Consider the following 11372-nt stretch of genomic DNA (forward strand, 5'->3'; position numbering starts at 1 on the left):
GGCAGAATCCCCACACTACCCCTACGTGTCTGGGAGCTGGGTCTGTGCTGGTACCCCTCGGCCTTTTAACTGAGGCTCTCTCATCTCTTCTCGCAGTAAGAGCCAGACAGGAAAAACGTGCTGGGAAGTGGGATATCTGGGGGTCCAGGCATCCTAGGTAGACTGGATCTGGGTCCATGAGTTGAAGCAGAAGGGCTTGTAACCCCCTCTTGCCTATCCTGACCCTGGGCTCCCTCACACCCGGACCCAAAAAAGGGAGACGCTGCCCAGCAGAGGGAAACCCAGACACTAGCAGTCCAGGCTGGGGCGATGCAGGGGGGCAAAAACACCTGCCCCTGCTCGGGCTGCCTGAGGTCTCCCCTCACCGGGCAGCCGGGCGGAAAGAGCACTGACCAGGAGTCAGGAGGACCCAGGTTCCAGCCCCTCCAGCCTCAAACTTGCTGAGTGGCTTTAGGCAAATCACGGTTCTGCTCCCTGAGCCTCAGCTCCCTCATTTGTCAGGGGAGAGAATTGGATGATTTAACTGCTTGAACATTCTGTTCTCCTATAAGCCGCTCCACAGGGGCCCTAGAGACATGTGATCTTTGCCAAACAATTAACTGTTATTAGCTACCTGGGCAGGACAACACCGTCCTATCACATTCAGCAGGAGCCAGGGGCTCCCACCAGCGAGCTGAGCTCTGCTGGAACAGGGGCAGGAGAGGAAGGCTGACCTGCAGAAAGAAGGGCCAGGGCGCGGCTGACGATACTGCTTGTGGACCTGGAATCGACTGCTTAGAGGGGGATGCTGGCATCCGGTGTCCTCTCTTTGCCCACATTCCTTCTCCTAAGTCCTTCCTAGGTGCAGCAGGCATTCCTGCTGCCCAGGGTACTTTGTTCTTGGACCCCTGGCCCCCTGAGCTAGCCTGGGGAACTTGGAAAGCACTGAGCTCAGTAGCACCTAACTTAACAAGGCACACCTGGGAACAAGGCTACCCAGTCACTAGAAGCCATCACTTTCCTTACCTAGAAGCCGCATCTCTGGTCACATCACAGACAAAAGCCAAGAAATCACTCCAAAGGACCCCTGAGCAGCGAAAAGGAGGTGGTAAGGCCTATGTTACAGCTCACAGGCTTTTCTTATAGCCTATTGACTAGTACTCTACACACATTTCTAATATATTTTGTTCTGTTTTTCCAGGTGAGGGCAATTTAGAAACAGATATTTAGACACAGAGAAGCACTGCTAAGTGCTAAGTCAGGTATATGACTGAAATGGAATAGAGACAGAAAAATTATAAAAATCAGGCACAAGGATTCGAAGAATAAAATCATCTGGAATAAAATCATCTTGTTACTGGGAGGGCCGCCTTCACTCCCTCACCCTTGACTTGCCCTACGGAAGGACACTGGACCAAAACTGGGAGGAGGCTGGGCCTTGACCTCCTGTGGATATCTGCAGGCTGGAAAGCTGCATCTGGTCCTTCCCTCTCCTCTCTCGTTTTTCTTCCTTTCTTCTCCTCCTCATTACATAAAGAAACTAAGGCAGCTTACTAAAATACACACAATAAAATAGAGTTTAAAACATCATAACCAGGAAAAATGCCATCAGGCTAGAAGGTCACAGTTCAAAATCTGCATGGCTCCGAGTCTCTAGTGTGTTAAGGCAGAAGCCCCTCCAGAAAACCCCCAGGTTTTATATGCAGCCTCACCAGCTGTACCCCACAATGAAGGGGGCTAGGGGTATGTATGAGAGGGAGGGTGGCAAACGGAAAACAGAGCCCCTCTGCCCCAAGGAAGTGCTACTGAGGATCTAGCAACTGACCATCTGGTTTCCTCTTCTCCACTTTCCAGGCTCTCTGAGCTAACAAGATTGTCTCCTGCAATCCAATCCACACCTAACCCTGGCCCTGAGGATCTGCCCTGCGGGGGGTCTGACACAAAGGCTCAAAACAAGGGTCCAAGGGGCAGGAAGCTGGGGCTTGCCCAAAAGGGGTGACTCTGCCTAGAGGCAGCAAGAGCCGGGGCCTCACCCTCTAATCCATTCCCTCCCCAGCCTACCACCCCCCTAAGCAGTGATCCCACCTCCCAGACTCCCATTAGGGTTCTTCTTGTAACCAGACCAACTCCAGAGAAAAAAGAGCTTCCTGGTCTCCATCAGAGCTGACTTCCTTGCCAAAGTTGAAGCTGTCCCAAAGCCCCGCAGAAGGTGGAACCAATTCCTGCATTTCACAGATGGGAAAACAGAGGCCTAGAGATGGAAGTGACTGGTCCAAGGTCACACAGCCTGTTAGTGCCTGATTTAGGACTAGAGGCCATGCCTTCAGACTCCCAGAGCACTATGGTTTCTTCTCAAACTCAGAGAGGAGTCTCTACCAGCAGGCTTTTAGGCCTGCCCCCAGGCCCCTCCCCTGCAGCCCTCTTGCTCCTCCAGCCCTCTCCACTAGTCTGTGAAGGGCTGGCAAAGGAAGAGAAGACAGGGTTAAGGTGGGGGTTTTATTTAATCCTCTGAGCTGGCTTAAACTGATGCCACATTGGTTAGAACAGGAAGAGAGAGACAGAGGGATTTGGTGGGGGATGGGGCGGAAGGGGGTGCCTTAGTGAATAATCATTGGATACCAAGAGGCCAGACCTGCCAATGGGTTTAACAGATAGGTACTCACCTTCATGGACTCCCCAGCCCAGGGCCCAGGCCTCCAAGCAGTGCCCCTCTACCACTTGAATCACCCAGTCTCCAAGGTGCAGGGCAATGGAAAGATCACAGGCCATAAATCAAGATAGGCCTGAGGGCAAACCCCAGCTCTGCCACTTACTCACTGTGTGACCTCAGGCAAGTTACTTTACCTCTCTGAGCCTCAGCTTCTTCCTCTGTTAAAGGGGCCTGAACACACCTTCCTTTCAGGCCTCCTGGGAAGGAAGGCTGCCTGAGCTCACATACATAAAGAGACACAGGGGAGGCATTGAGTCAAATCTCGGTGCTATTATTACAAATCTCACATCCTTTATCTCTCATCCAGGCCCATCCATTACTCTTCTACTCCAACCTGCTTACGTCTTTGACATTAATAACCTTAATGACAATAATCCTTCCCAGCCAAGCAGCATTTGTATCATTTCAAACCACTAAGCATCCTGCCCCCTGTGGGTCACAGCAGCCCTGCCAGTAGTAGCCAGAGCTAACGTAGACCCTCAGCCCCCAAGGTCATCTTCCCACAATGTTTCCAAGTCCTGATTTCGGAATTGAGCCCAAAGACCCTGAATGAACACGCTGTCTTATGGCAGATCTCAGGGGGGCATGGGTAGCCCCTGGCTTATCAGACGGAGCCAGAATCACCTCTCCCATCACTTCCATGGCTGACCCACCATCTGGCCCACTGCTCTGACCACAAACAAGCTGCCCTTCCCACTTTGGCCTCCACCTCTCCAATTCCGAGAGCCAGCGGGGCAGCTGGTGGAGTCTGGCCTTGGATACATGGCTCGACAAACCCAAGACCAAGCTCAGGCTGTGATCTCCTTACCCTGACAGAGCTCTCTGAAAAGTGTGGGTTCACACCCTTGATTTTATTGGTTCTTCAACTGCCCGTCACCACCCCCAGGGTCCATATTATCATCCTAATCCTCACATTCCACAGGAGGAAACTGAGGGCCAAAGCAGAAGGGCCCAGCCAAGGTCACCCAGGGGATTTGGGATAGTGCTGGAGAGTGAACTCGGGTCTCCTAAACCCTGGACACTCTCCACTCTCCAGGGCTGCTTCCCACTTAACTCTTTCTTCCCCACAGCCGGGAAGCTCCCAAAGTCTCTCCAGTAAACCTGGGCACCTATGACAAGGTCCAAGAACTCTCCTCCAACGTGGGAGCTGCCACTGTGCGCTACTCCCTTCCTCGCCACGGTCCCTCCCCATATCTTCAAGCCGGCCACCGCAGAACCTTTCCCATCCCGGGTAGCAACTCCCGGGACTGGGGAGCACCTTCTCCACAGGCTGCCTTTGGAGTGGGGCCAGAGTTCCTGGGATGGGTGGCAGAAGCCGGCAGGTGGGGTGGGCTTTCACCTCGGCTGGCCTCAGGGCGGCAAGCCCATTCCCACACCCACTGCCCAGCTCCAGTCCCTGCCAGCGACGCTCCCCGCCGCCCGCACCAACAGGGACCCCACGGAGCTGCCCCACACTGCTCTCCAGGGGTTAAAAATGCAGCATCCTAAACAAGGGTTAAAAATGCAGTCCTGGGGTTGAGCCGGTGCGAGGGATCCTGTCCAAAGCACAGCAGCTGCCAAAGCGGCATCCTCCCCCTTCCCTCCGCGGTCCTCGGGGGCCCGAGCGACTCGGGCGACTAGGGGAGCAAGAGAAGCGCACGCAGCACCTTCCCGACACCAGTGCCCCCACCCCACGCCCACACCCCCGCGCCCCCCGCAGCCCAGGCCGGGGGCTGCAAGCGCCTGCGGGTCCCGGGCGCGGCGGGCGAGGGGCGCTTACCTTTGTGACAGTCATGCAGAAACTCCGGGGCGGTGCGGGGGCGCGGGCGCGGCGTGCGGGGGCGGTGGCCGGGGTCGGCGGCGGGCCCCGGGAGGCGGCGGGAAGGGGGTCCGGCGCCGCTCGAGCGCTCCCCGCGCCCCGCGGGAGGCTCAGCCGAGCCTGGGGGCAGCACTTCGGGCGGGCAGCGCGCAGGGACCGCTCGTCGGCGCTCGCCCGCCGCTCGTCGCTGATGTCAGCCCCGAATGTGCATTTATAATAGATGAGCCTCCTTCGCCGCAGGAAGGCGAGGCAGGAAGAAAGGGAGCGAGGGAGAGGGCCCGGGCTGGGGGGCGGGGGGAGGAAGAGGGGCCGGGAACTCGGTACAAAGGAGGAGGCGGAAGGAGGAGGAGGAGGAAGCGCACGCCCGCCCGCCGCCGTGCCCCGCGCCTCCGGGCTCGGTCGCCGGCCGCCGGGCACCGCTGCTCGCGAAGCCGGGGGCCGGCGCCCAGGCCCGCGGCCTTAACCCCTTCAGGCCCACGGCCGCCACGCGGCTGGGCAAGGCTGGGTCCTGGCACCTGCTGGGTGGGGGGTGGGCAGCGACCCGGGCTCTCGGTGCCCTGTTGGCCCCGGGACGCTGGTGAAGTCACACCCTAGACGGCCGAGGCGCCGCTTGGGCTGAGAAGACCGCCGGGCTCGCCCCCTGGAGGTTCGCAAAGTCGGCCAGGAGTGCCGCGCTGCTGGCGGCGAGGGGCGTGGCAGCCGCCCGCCCCGAGCTCGGCCTGCACCCCTGCCTCGCGCAGACCTCGACCCGAGGGGCGTGGGATGGGGCGGCGCCAGCACTGGTCTAAGTCTCATTCCCGCAGCGAGGCGGTGGCCCAGAGGGGCTCGTAGCCAGTTTTACAGAGGAGGAAACTGAGGGGCAGGGTGGGAAGTGACTTCGACAACGGCACGCAGCCGGGCGGGCGTTTCTCCAGGAGCCCGCTCTTTCCTCGTCGCCGCAATCTCTGTACCGAACCCCCTGTGATAAAAGCTGCGTTCTAGAGAGAGGACAGGCCCTGCCCCAGGTGTGTCTGTACGACCCCTGGGTGCGGCGCGGCTTTGGGGGAACACAGGTGCGTCCTCTGTGGCGAACTAATCCTGACCTGGGTCACACCATATCCTGGAGATGCTTCAGGGACTTGAGGGACAATCACCTGAAAGTGTCCCCGCAAGTCTTCTGAAATGAGTCCTCCTCCCGAGTACCTCAGCAGAACCGGTTTCGGCAGATCCTGAACCGCTGAGACTGCGGAGGGGCGGGGTTAGCGGAGATGGAGGCGGAGGGATAGGCTACGCATCACAGTCTCCCTCCACGCCCTGAAGTGCTGGATTCCTGCTCCTGATGATCATGCAATTCAATTAACTAGACGACGTTGTCGCTGTGGTGCGCACACCTGCTCTGTGGAAGGTGCCGGAAGAACAGAGAGGAGATCGGATGGCTGCCTTCAAGGAGCCCACTGTTTAGAGCAACAATAATAAAGTAATCAGCAGCTGTAGAGCTCTTTGTGGATCATCACACTACTTATATTTACATTTTCTCCTGTAATCCTAAATTAGTGCAACAGTATGAGGAAGGAATTCCCATTCTCAGTTTGCTGATGAGTGAACAGACAAAAGAGAGGGGCGAGGACCTCCCCCAGATGACACAGTGACAGACCCAAGACTTGAACAGAGTCTTTTTCAGTCAAGCACAGCACTGTGCTTTGGATCTGTGAATTCCAGGGCCACTCATACCTGCTGCTTTATTTGAGCTTCACACTTGTCTTGGGAGGTGGATGGACAGCTAGTAGTCCTGTTTTCACCCATGAGGAGCTTGAATGACTTACTCGATCTCTTGGGTAGCAGATGTTGTCGCAAGCCTCAGGCATCTCCTTTGTGCAGACCCTTCCTAGTTGTGTTCCCATGTTGGACCTCATGCTTTTGACCACATTGCTCGCCTGCCAGGAATGCCCTCCTCATTATTCTGCACTGATCCAAACCCTCCCTGCCTCTCATGGCCCCACCTCCTTGCCAAACCCCTGACAGCTCCAACCCCCTGGTTGCCCGTGTTGCATTTGGGTCCAAGTGTCTGGTCTTGTTTTCATGAGCTTCTGGTCAATACAGACTGTGAGCCCACAGGCGTTCTGAGCACCAAGGCGTGCCTTCTCTTACCGTGTACCCCTCAGTGAGTATTTAATGCCAGTAGGTGCTCAGTGAATATTTAATGCCACCAAGAACAAATTAAGCAAAATAGACCTTCGACCTGCAGCAGAAGAAATTTAAATAGGATACATGAAAGCATTTGCCCTTAGAGAGCTCTCCAGCATCAGAAGTGGTCACATTCCCTGTCTGGGTTGTCTTGGGCAGGTCAGCCTCAAGACAGGAGGATGGACCTCAAAACCTTTCCAAGGCCCCTCCAGCCCCTGGAAACCGTTAAAGGGCAACTCAGGAACACTAGTCACCCTGCCCCCATGACTGTGACTCATCCATTTTTATCTCTCATGGATATTTAAAATCCCAGATTGTCATCCTCGGCTACCCAGCATGCCTCTTGGCACCTTCCCCACCATCCGCCAGCATTGTGGGCTCTGGGAACGAGACAAATACTTAATATCAGCTTAAGCCAAATGTAATTAGGAACATCAATCTGCTGCCCACAAGCCACATGACACACTCCCAAAGCAGAAAGAAAATGTTTCTGATTCCTCACGTGCTGCTGGCTCGCCCCTTCTGTCACTCTCCCCAATCAGAACAGAGGTCTGGAAGAGCTAGGCCCCTCTCAAAGAACTTGGCATTCCCTCTGCAAGTCAAGGGCTTGGCCCCTAGGAGATACACAGAAATGTGTGCATTTTCTGTGGTGTGACTGTCTATACCACAATACTTCCCGCCTCCTGGTCCCCTGCGACCTGGCCCATCTTAGTTTGAATTCTCCCCAAAGCAGAGCCTGAGAAAGGAATTGGATGCAGGTGGCTTAATTGGAAGGCGATCCCAGGAAGCAAGAGTGAATGGGGTAATTAGTGAGACTGGGAAGGAGGAAAAGCCAACGTAAAAATTGGCTTTATATTGTGTGTTCTCAAGGTCACTGCTGGAGCCAAGGGGGCCCACTTCCCTGGAGGCATCTGGGATGTGTCCAGATTGCCTGCCAAGAGTCATTCAGTGGACATTCATCCATGGGCTCCTCTTCCCCACTGTTTGAGGGCTGCCCCTTATGGCATTACTTTAGCTTGGAGAATGCCCTGGGGCAGAAAGTAGAAAGACACTCCCTCCCCACCAGCTCTTACTTGAGGTGGGATGCTGTTAGTTCAAGTCTGAGCTCTCTTGGACAATGCACTGAGCTGCAGGTGAAACCGGAGGGAGGCCGAGGGGATGTGTTAAAAATTGTGGAATAAATGAGAGTTTGCAGTGGAAGCTCTGGTCTCCTTTAGACTCTTTCATGCCTCAGTGCTGTAAACCATGCTCTATCCTCAGCCTTGAATGCCTTTACACCTCTTTCTCTGCATGGCAAACTCCTATTCATCTTTCAAATCCCAGCTCAGAAGGCACTACCTCTAGGTAGCTGTCCTGATACTACCTCCACGGTTGCCTGATTCACACTGTAGTATAATTATCATAATTAAATATATTTGTACTGTCTCTTTTGATGGGGCTGTGACCATGTGTTCTGTCTCTTTCTTTTTTTAATCACAAAAAGCAGTTGACACATAGGAGATGCTGGATAACTGCTCAACCAATCCAATAGGGCTGCCATGGGCACCTGTAGCTTCAGCCTTAATAACCCCTTGGCTCAAATCTCAGCATGCCATAGGGAGGCATCTCGACATCAGGCTCTGACCCATTCAGTATGTTTGTTTGCCTAGCTTTTCCCAGGCCCCGTATTGGGTGCCACTGGGCAGAGTGAGGAGGTCTTGGTCCTTGCCTGCCAGAAGCTTGTAGTCTCCTAGGAAAGACCCGCAGCTGTGAGCACACATCCCAGACCATGGGTGGGAGCTGCACTGTAGCACGGGGCCAGAGGGAGGGAGGTTCTCAAAGCTGTGGAGCCCATCAGAGGGAGGTTCTCCTCCAGTCCTCACTGGCTGCCTCGTTCATGCCACCCCCCGACACACATCCATATAGCACCTGCCCTCAGGCACTCAGTGTCACACCCTGCAGATCTTACTGTCCCTCAATTCCTTTCCTTCCTCTCCGTCTCTACTGTTACTACCCTAGCACAGCAGTGTGTTTTGCTTGGGCCACCCTGACTGGTCCTTCTGCCTCCTGCCTTGTGCCGAACAATCCATTCTCCACCCAGCAGCTCATGCACCCCTGACCAAACGCACACACATCTGCCTCGTTGAAACCCATCAGGGGTTCCCAGCTGCCTCTGGGATGAGGTCCAAACCGGGTCCTCCAAGACCTTTCCCAACCCCTGCATCTCTGTGTTGTCACTCTCATCACACTCTTGTCTTTCTCTCCACCTGAGCACCTTCCAGACTCTTCCTCATTCTTTCCTCAGATGTTGCCTCCTCCAGGAAGCCCTCCTGCACTGTGACTGAGATGGTTTAGATGCCCAGCCTCTGTGCTACTTTCCATAACTCCCTGAGCCTCCTTCTTTTCTGTACTTCTGAATTGTTTTTTTGTTTTTTGTTTTTTGTTTTTATCATTTCCTGGTTGTGTGTTTGACTTCCTGCTGGAGAACAAGCTGCTTGAGAACAGGGATTGGCTCTTTCTCTTGGTAATTCCAGCACACAGCAAGTGCCTTATTCAATACCTTTCCCTGCATATAATTCTTCTGGTCTTCATTTCCTTCTTTCTTTCTTTTTTATTGTCTCCCCATGCTCTCTCCCCCTTACCTGTCTCCACTGGTGCATCTACTTTTCCATGCTTCAAGTCTGTATGTCTGTGACCTCCCCACACCTCTTCACTAAACCTCTAGTGCCTACCTTTCCCACTCTGCCCCCTCCCCTCCTGGCACCCCCTCTACTGCTCTTCATGTCTGGGTGTGGGGTTCTCCCCTCTCCACCTCCCCTTGACTTTCATGGTTTCTCTCTTCCTCCTGTCTCTTCTCCAGCTCTATCCTCCCACCACATCTGCTTGTTTTTGTCCTACAGCCCTTCTCATCTCTGTGTGTTTCCCTCTCCCTGTCCCTGTGGCTCTGTCTCTCTTCTCTGTCCCCCTCGCTCTCTTTCTTTGTCCCTCACCCCCTTTCTCCGTGGCCTCTGTACAACACACACAGGCTGACTCTGGTGTGGGAGAAATGCTGGGCTGCTCTCGGGGTGTCCTCTCTCACCCCATATCTGACAGGGGATGACCGGTGAGCCACCTGGAAGCAGGCAGGTCTGGGGCCTCTGAGAGCTGCATCCCTCACTGGGGTTACCTTCACCTGGGCAGCAGGCTCTTTGCTCTCAATCCACTCTAGGAGCTTGTGCGCCTGTGTGTGGGACTGGAGGGATCCATATGTGTACTGCGCATAGGTGGGGGGTATGGAAATGGATGATGGAGGGAGGAGCCTAGTAAGTGGGCTCAGTGAGGGAAGCTCGGGGTCAGCCTCCCCAGAGCTCTGCTCTCCCCGCTCTCCCTGGGGCCATGATGGCAAGCAGACACATTCACTCACAGGGAGGACAGATGGCTCACCCTGGTAGGGCCCCCTGGCAGAGCATGCACGTGCGTGCAGCCCAGAGACAGCTGTGCTCCAGAAACACTGTGCACTCTCACATAGTGCAGTGGCCAAGTACCTGGCTCCGGAGCCGTGATATGTGGGTTCAAACCCCAGCTCCCGCACAGTGTCATCAGGACAGTTGTTTGACCTCCTGGTACTCCATCTCCTTTTCTTCATCATGAAGATAAGAATAACTCTGGCCTCACAGAGCTGTTATGAGGTGTAAATGAGAGAAAGCACTTGGGGCAGTGTATCCAGTCCATAAATCCTGTTATTACTATGAGAAATCAACAGTGTTCCTTGAACGGTGTTCAATCCTTCAGTCCTCATAATTTGTAAGTCAGGGTGGACTAAACAACTATTTTTTAAAATTTGTAATTAATTTTTAATGTGAGAATATGCGTTATAGGGAAGAACATCTTGCCAATCATTATCAGCATCACTGTCTTCATCATCATCACCATCACTATCATCATCATCATTCTGTTAATCTATACAGTGCTTATTATGTGCCAAGAACTATTAATACTAATATAAATATAACATATGTGTATGTGTTGGACTAAACAACTATTATCTTCCCCATTTCTCAGGAAAGGAAACTGAGGCTGGGAGAGACGACGCAGGTTGCCCAGGCTCACAGCTAACGTGTAGCAGAGTGGGCCCAGGGCCCAGGCCTGACTCCGTCTTTGCTGCCCTTTCCACAACCCCAACCAAGTATCTGCCTGAGCATCTTGTGTATTAGGGTCCCTCCAGGGTGGGAGTCAGGAATCTGAGTTCTTGCTCAAGCGTTGCTGCCTATAAGCATGTGGTTTACCAAAGCCCCATCGCCCAGCCAAGCCATGGTTCACTCATTTATAGAATGGGATTACAAAAACCCATCTACTTAAGAACTAGAAATTGGCAAACATTATATTTGACATGAAAAATGTTTGGGGAAAAAAAAAAAAGGAAAGAAAAAAGGAAAAAAAGCCTGCCATGCCACCAATAACCAACAGAAGGCGAAAGCAGTCCCTTGTATAGAGCCACTTGGGCCCTGAGAATTTCCAGCCTTTAGATCCTTTGGATCTAAACTTTGATAACACCCACATCAGTGGTTCTCAAAGTGTGGGTCTCAAACCAGCATCAGCTTCACACGCGGGCTTGTTATAAATACAGGTTTGTGGGGCTTTCCTGGTGGCGCAGTGGTTGAGAGTCTGCCTACCAATGCAGGGGACACGCGTTCGAGCCCTGGTCCAGGAAGATCCCACATGCCGCGGAGCAACTGGGCCCCTGAGCCACAACTACTGAGCCTG

At 54.1% G+C, this 11372-nt stretch overlaps 1 protein-coding gene across 2 annotated transcripts in view; it reads right to left on the minus strand.

Annotated features, from left to right (window-relative positions):
- CORO2B (coronin 2B) overlaps positions 1-5698 on the minus strand; it is a 142719-nt gene extending 137021 nt beyond the window's left edge. Inside the window, exon 1 of one of the 2 annotated variants that reach the window (XM_059912908.1) lies at positions 5621-5698. Coding sequence is in view for 1 of the 2 variants with exons in the window: in XM_059912907.1 (XP_059768890.1) it covers positions 4449-4463 (15 nt within the window). In the remaining variant the exon portion in view is untranslated. Of the gene's footprint in view, positions 1-4448; positions 4910-5620 lie in introns of those variants that run through there. The other variant, XM_059912907.1, reaches the window with a different exon arrangement.
- Positions 5699-11372: the final 5674 nt, after the last annotated feature.

This window comes from Balaenoptera ricei, chromosome 2 (genome assembly GCF_028023285.1).
Source record: "Balaenoptera ricei isolate mBalRic1 chromosome 2, mBalRic1.hap2, whole genome shotgun sequence".
Taxonomy (NCBI): Eukaryota; Metazoa; Chordata; class Mammalia; order Artiodactyla; family Balaenopteridae; genus Balaenoptera; species Balaenoptera ricei.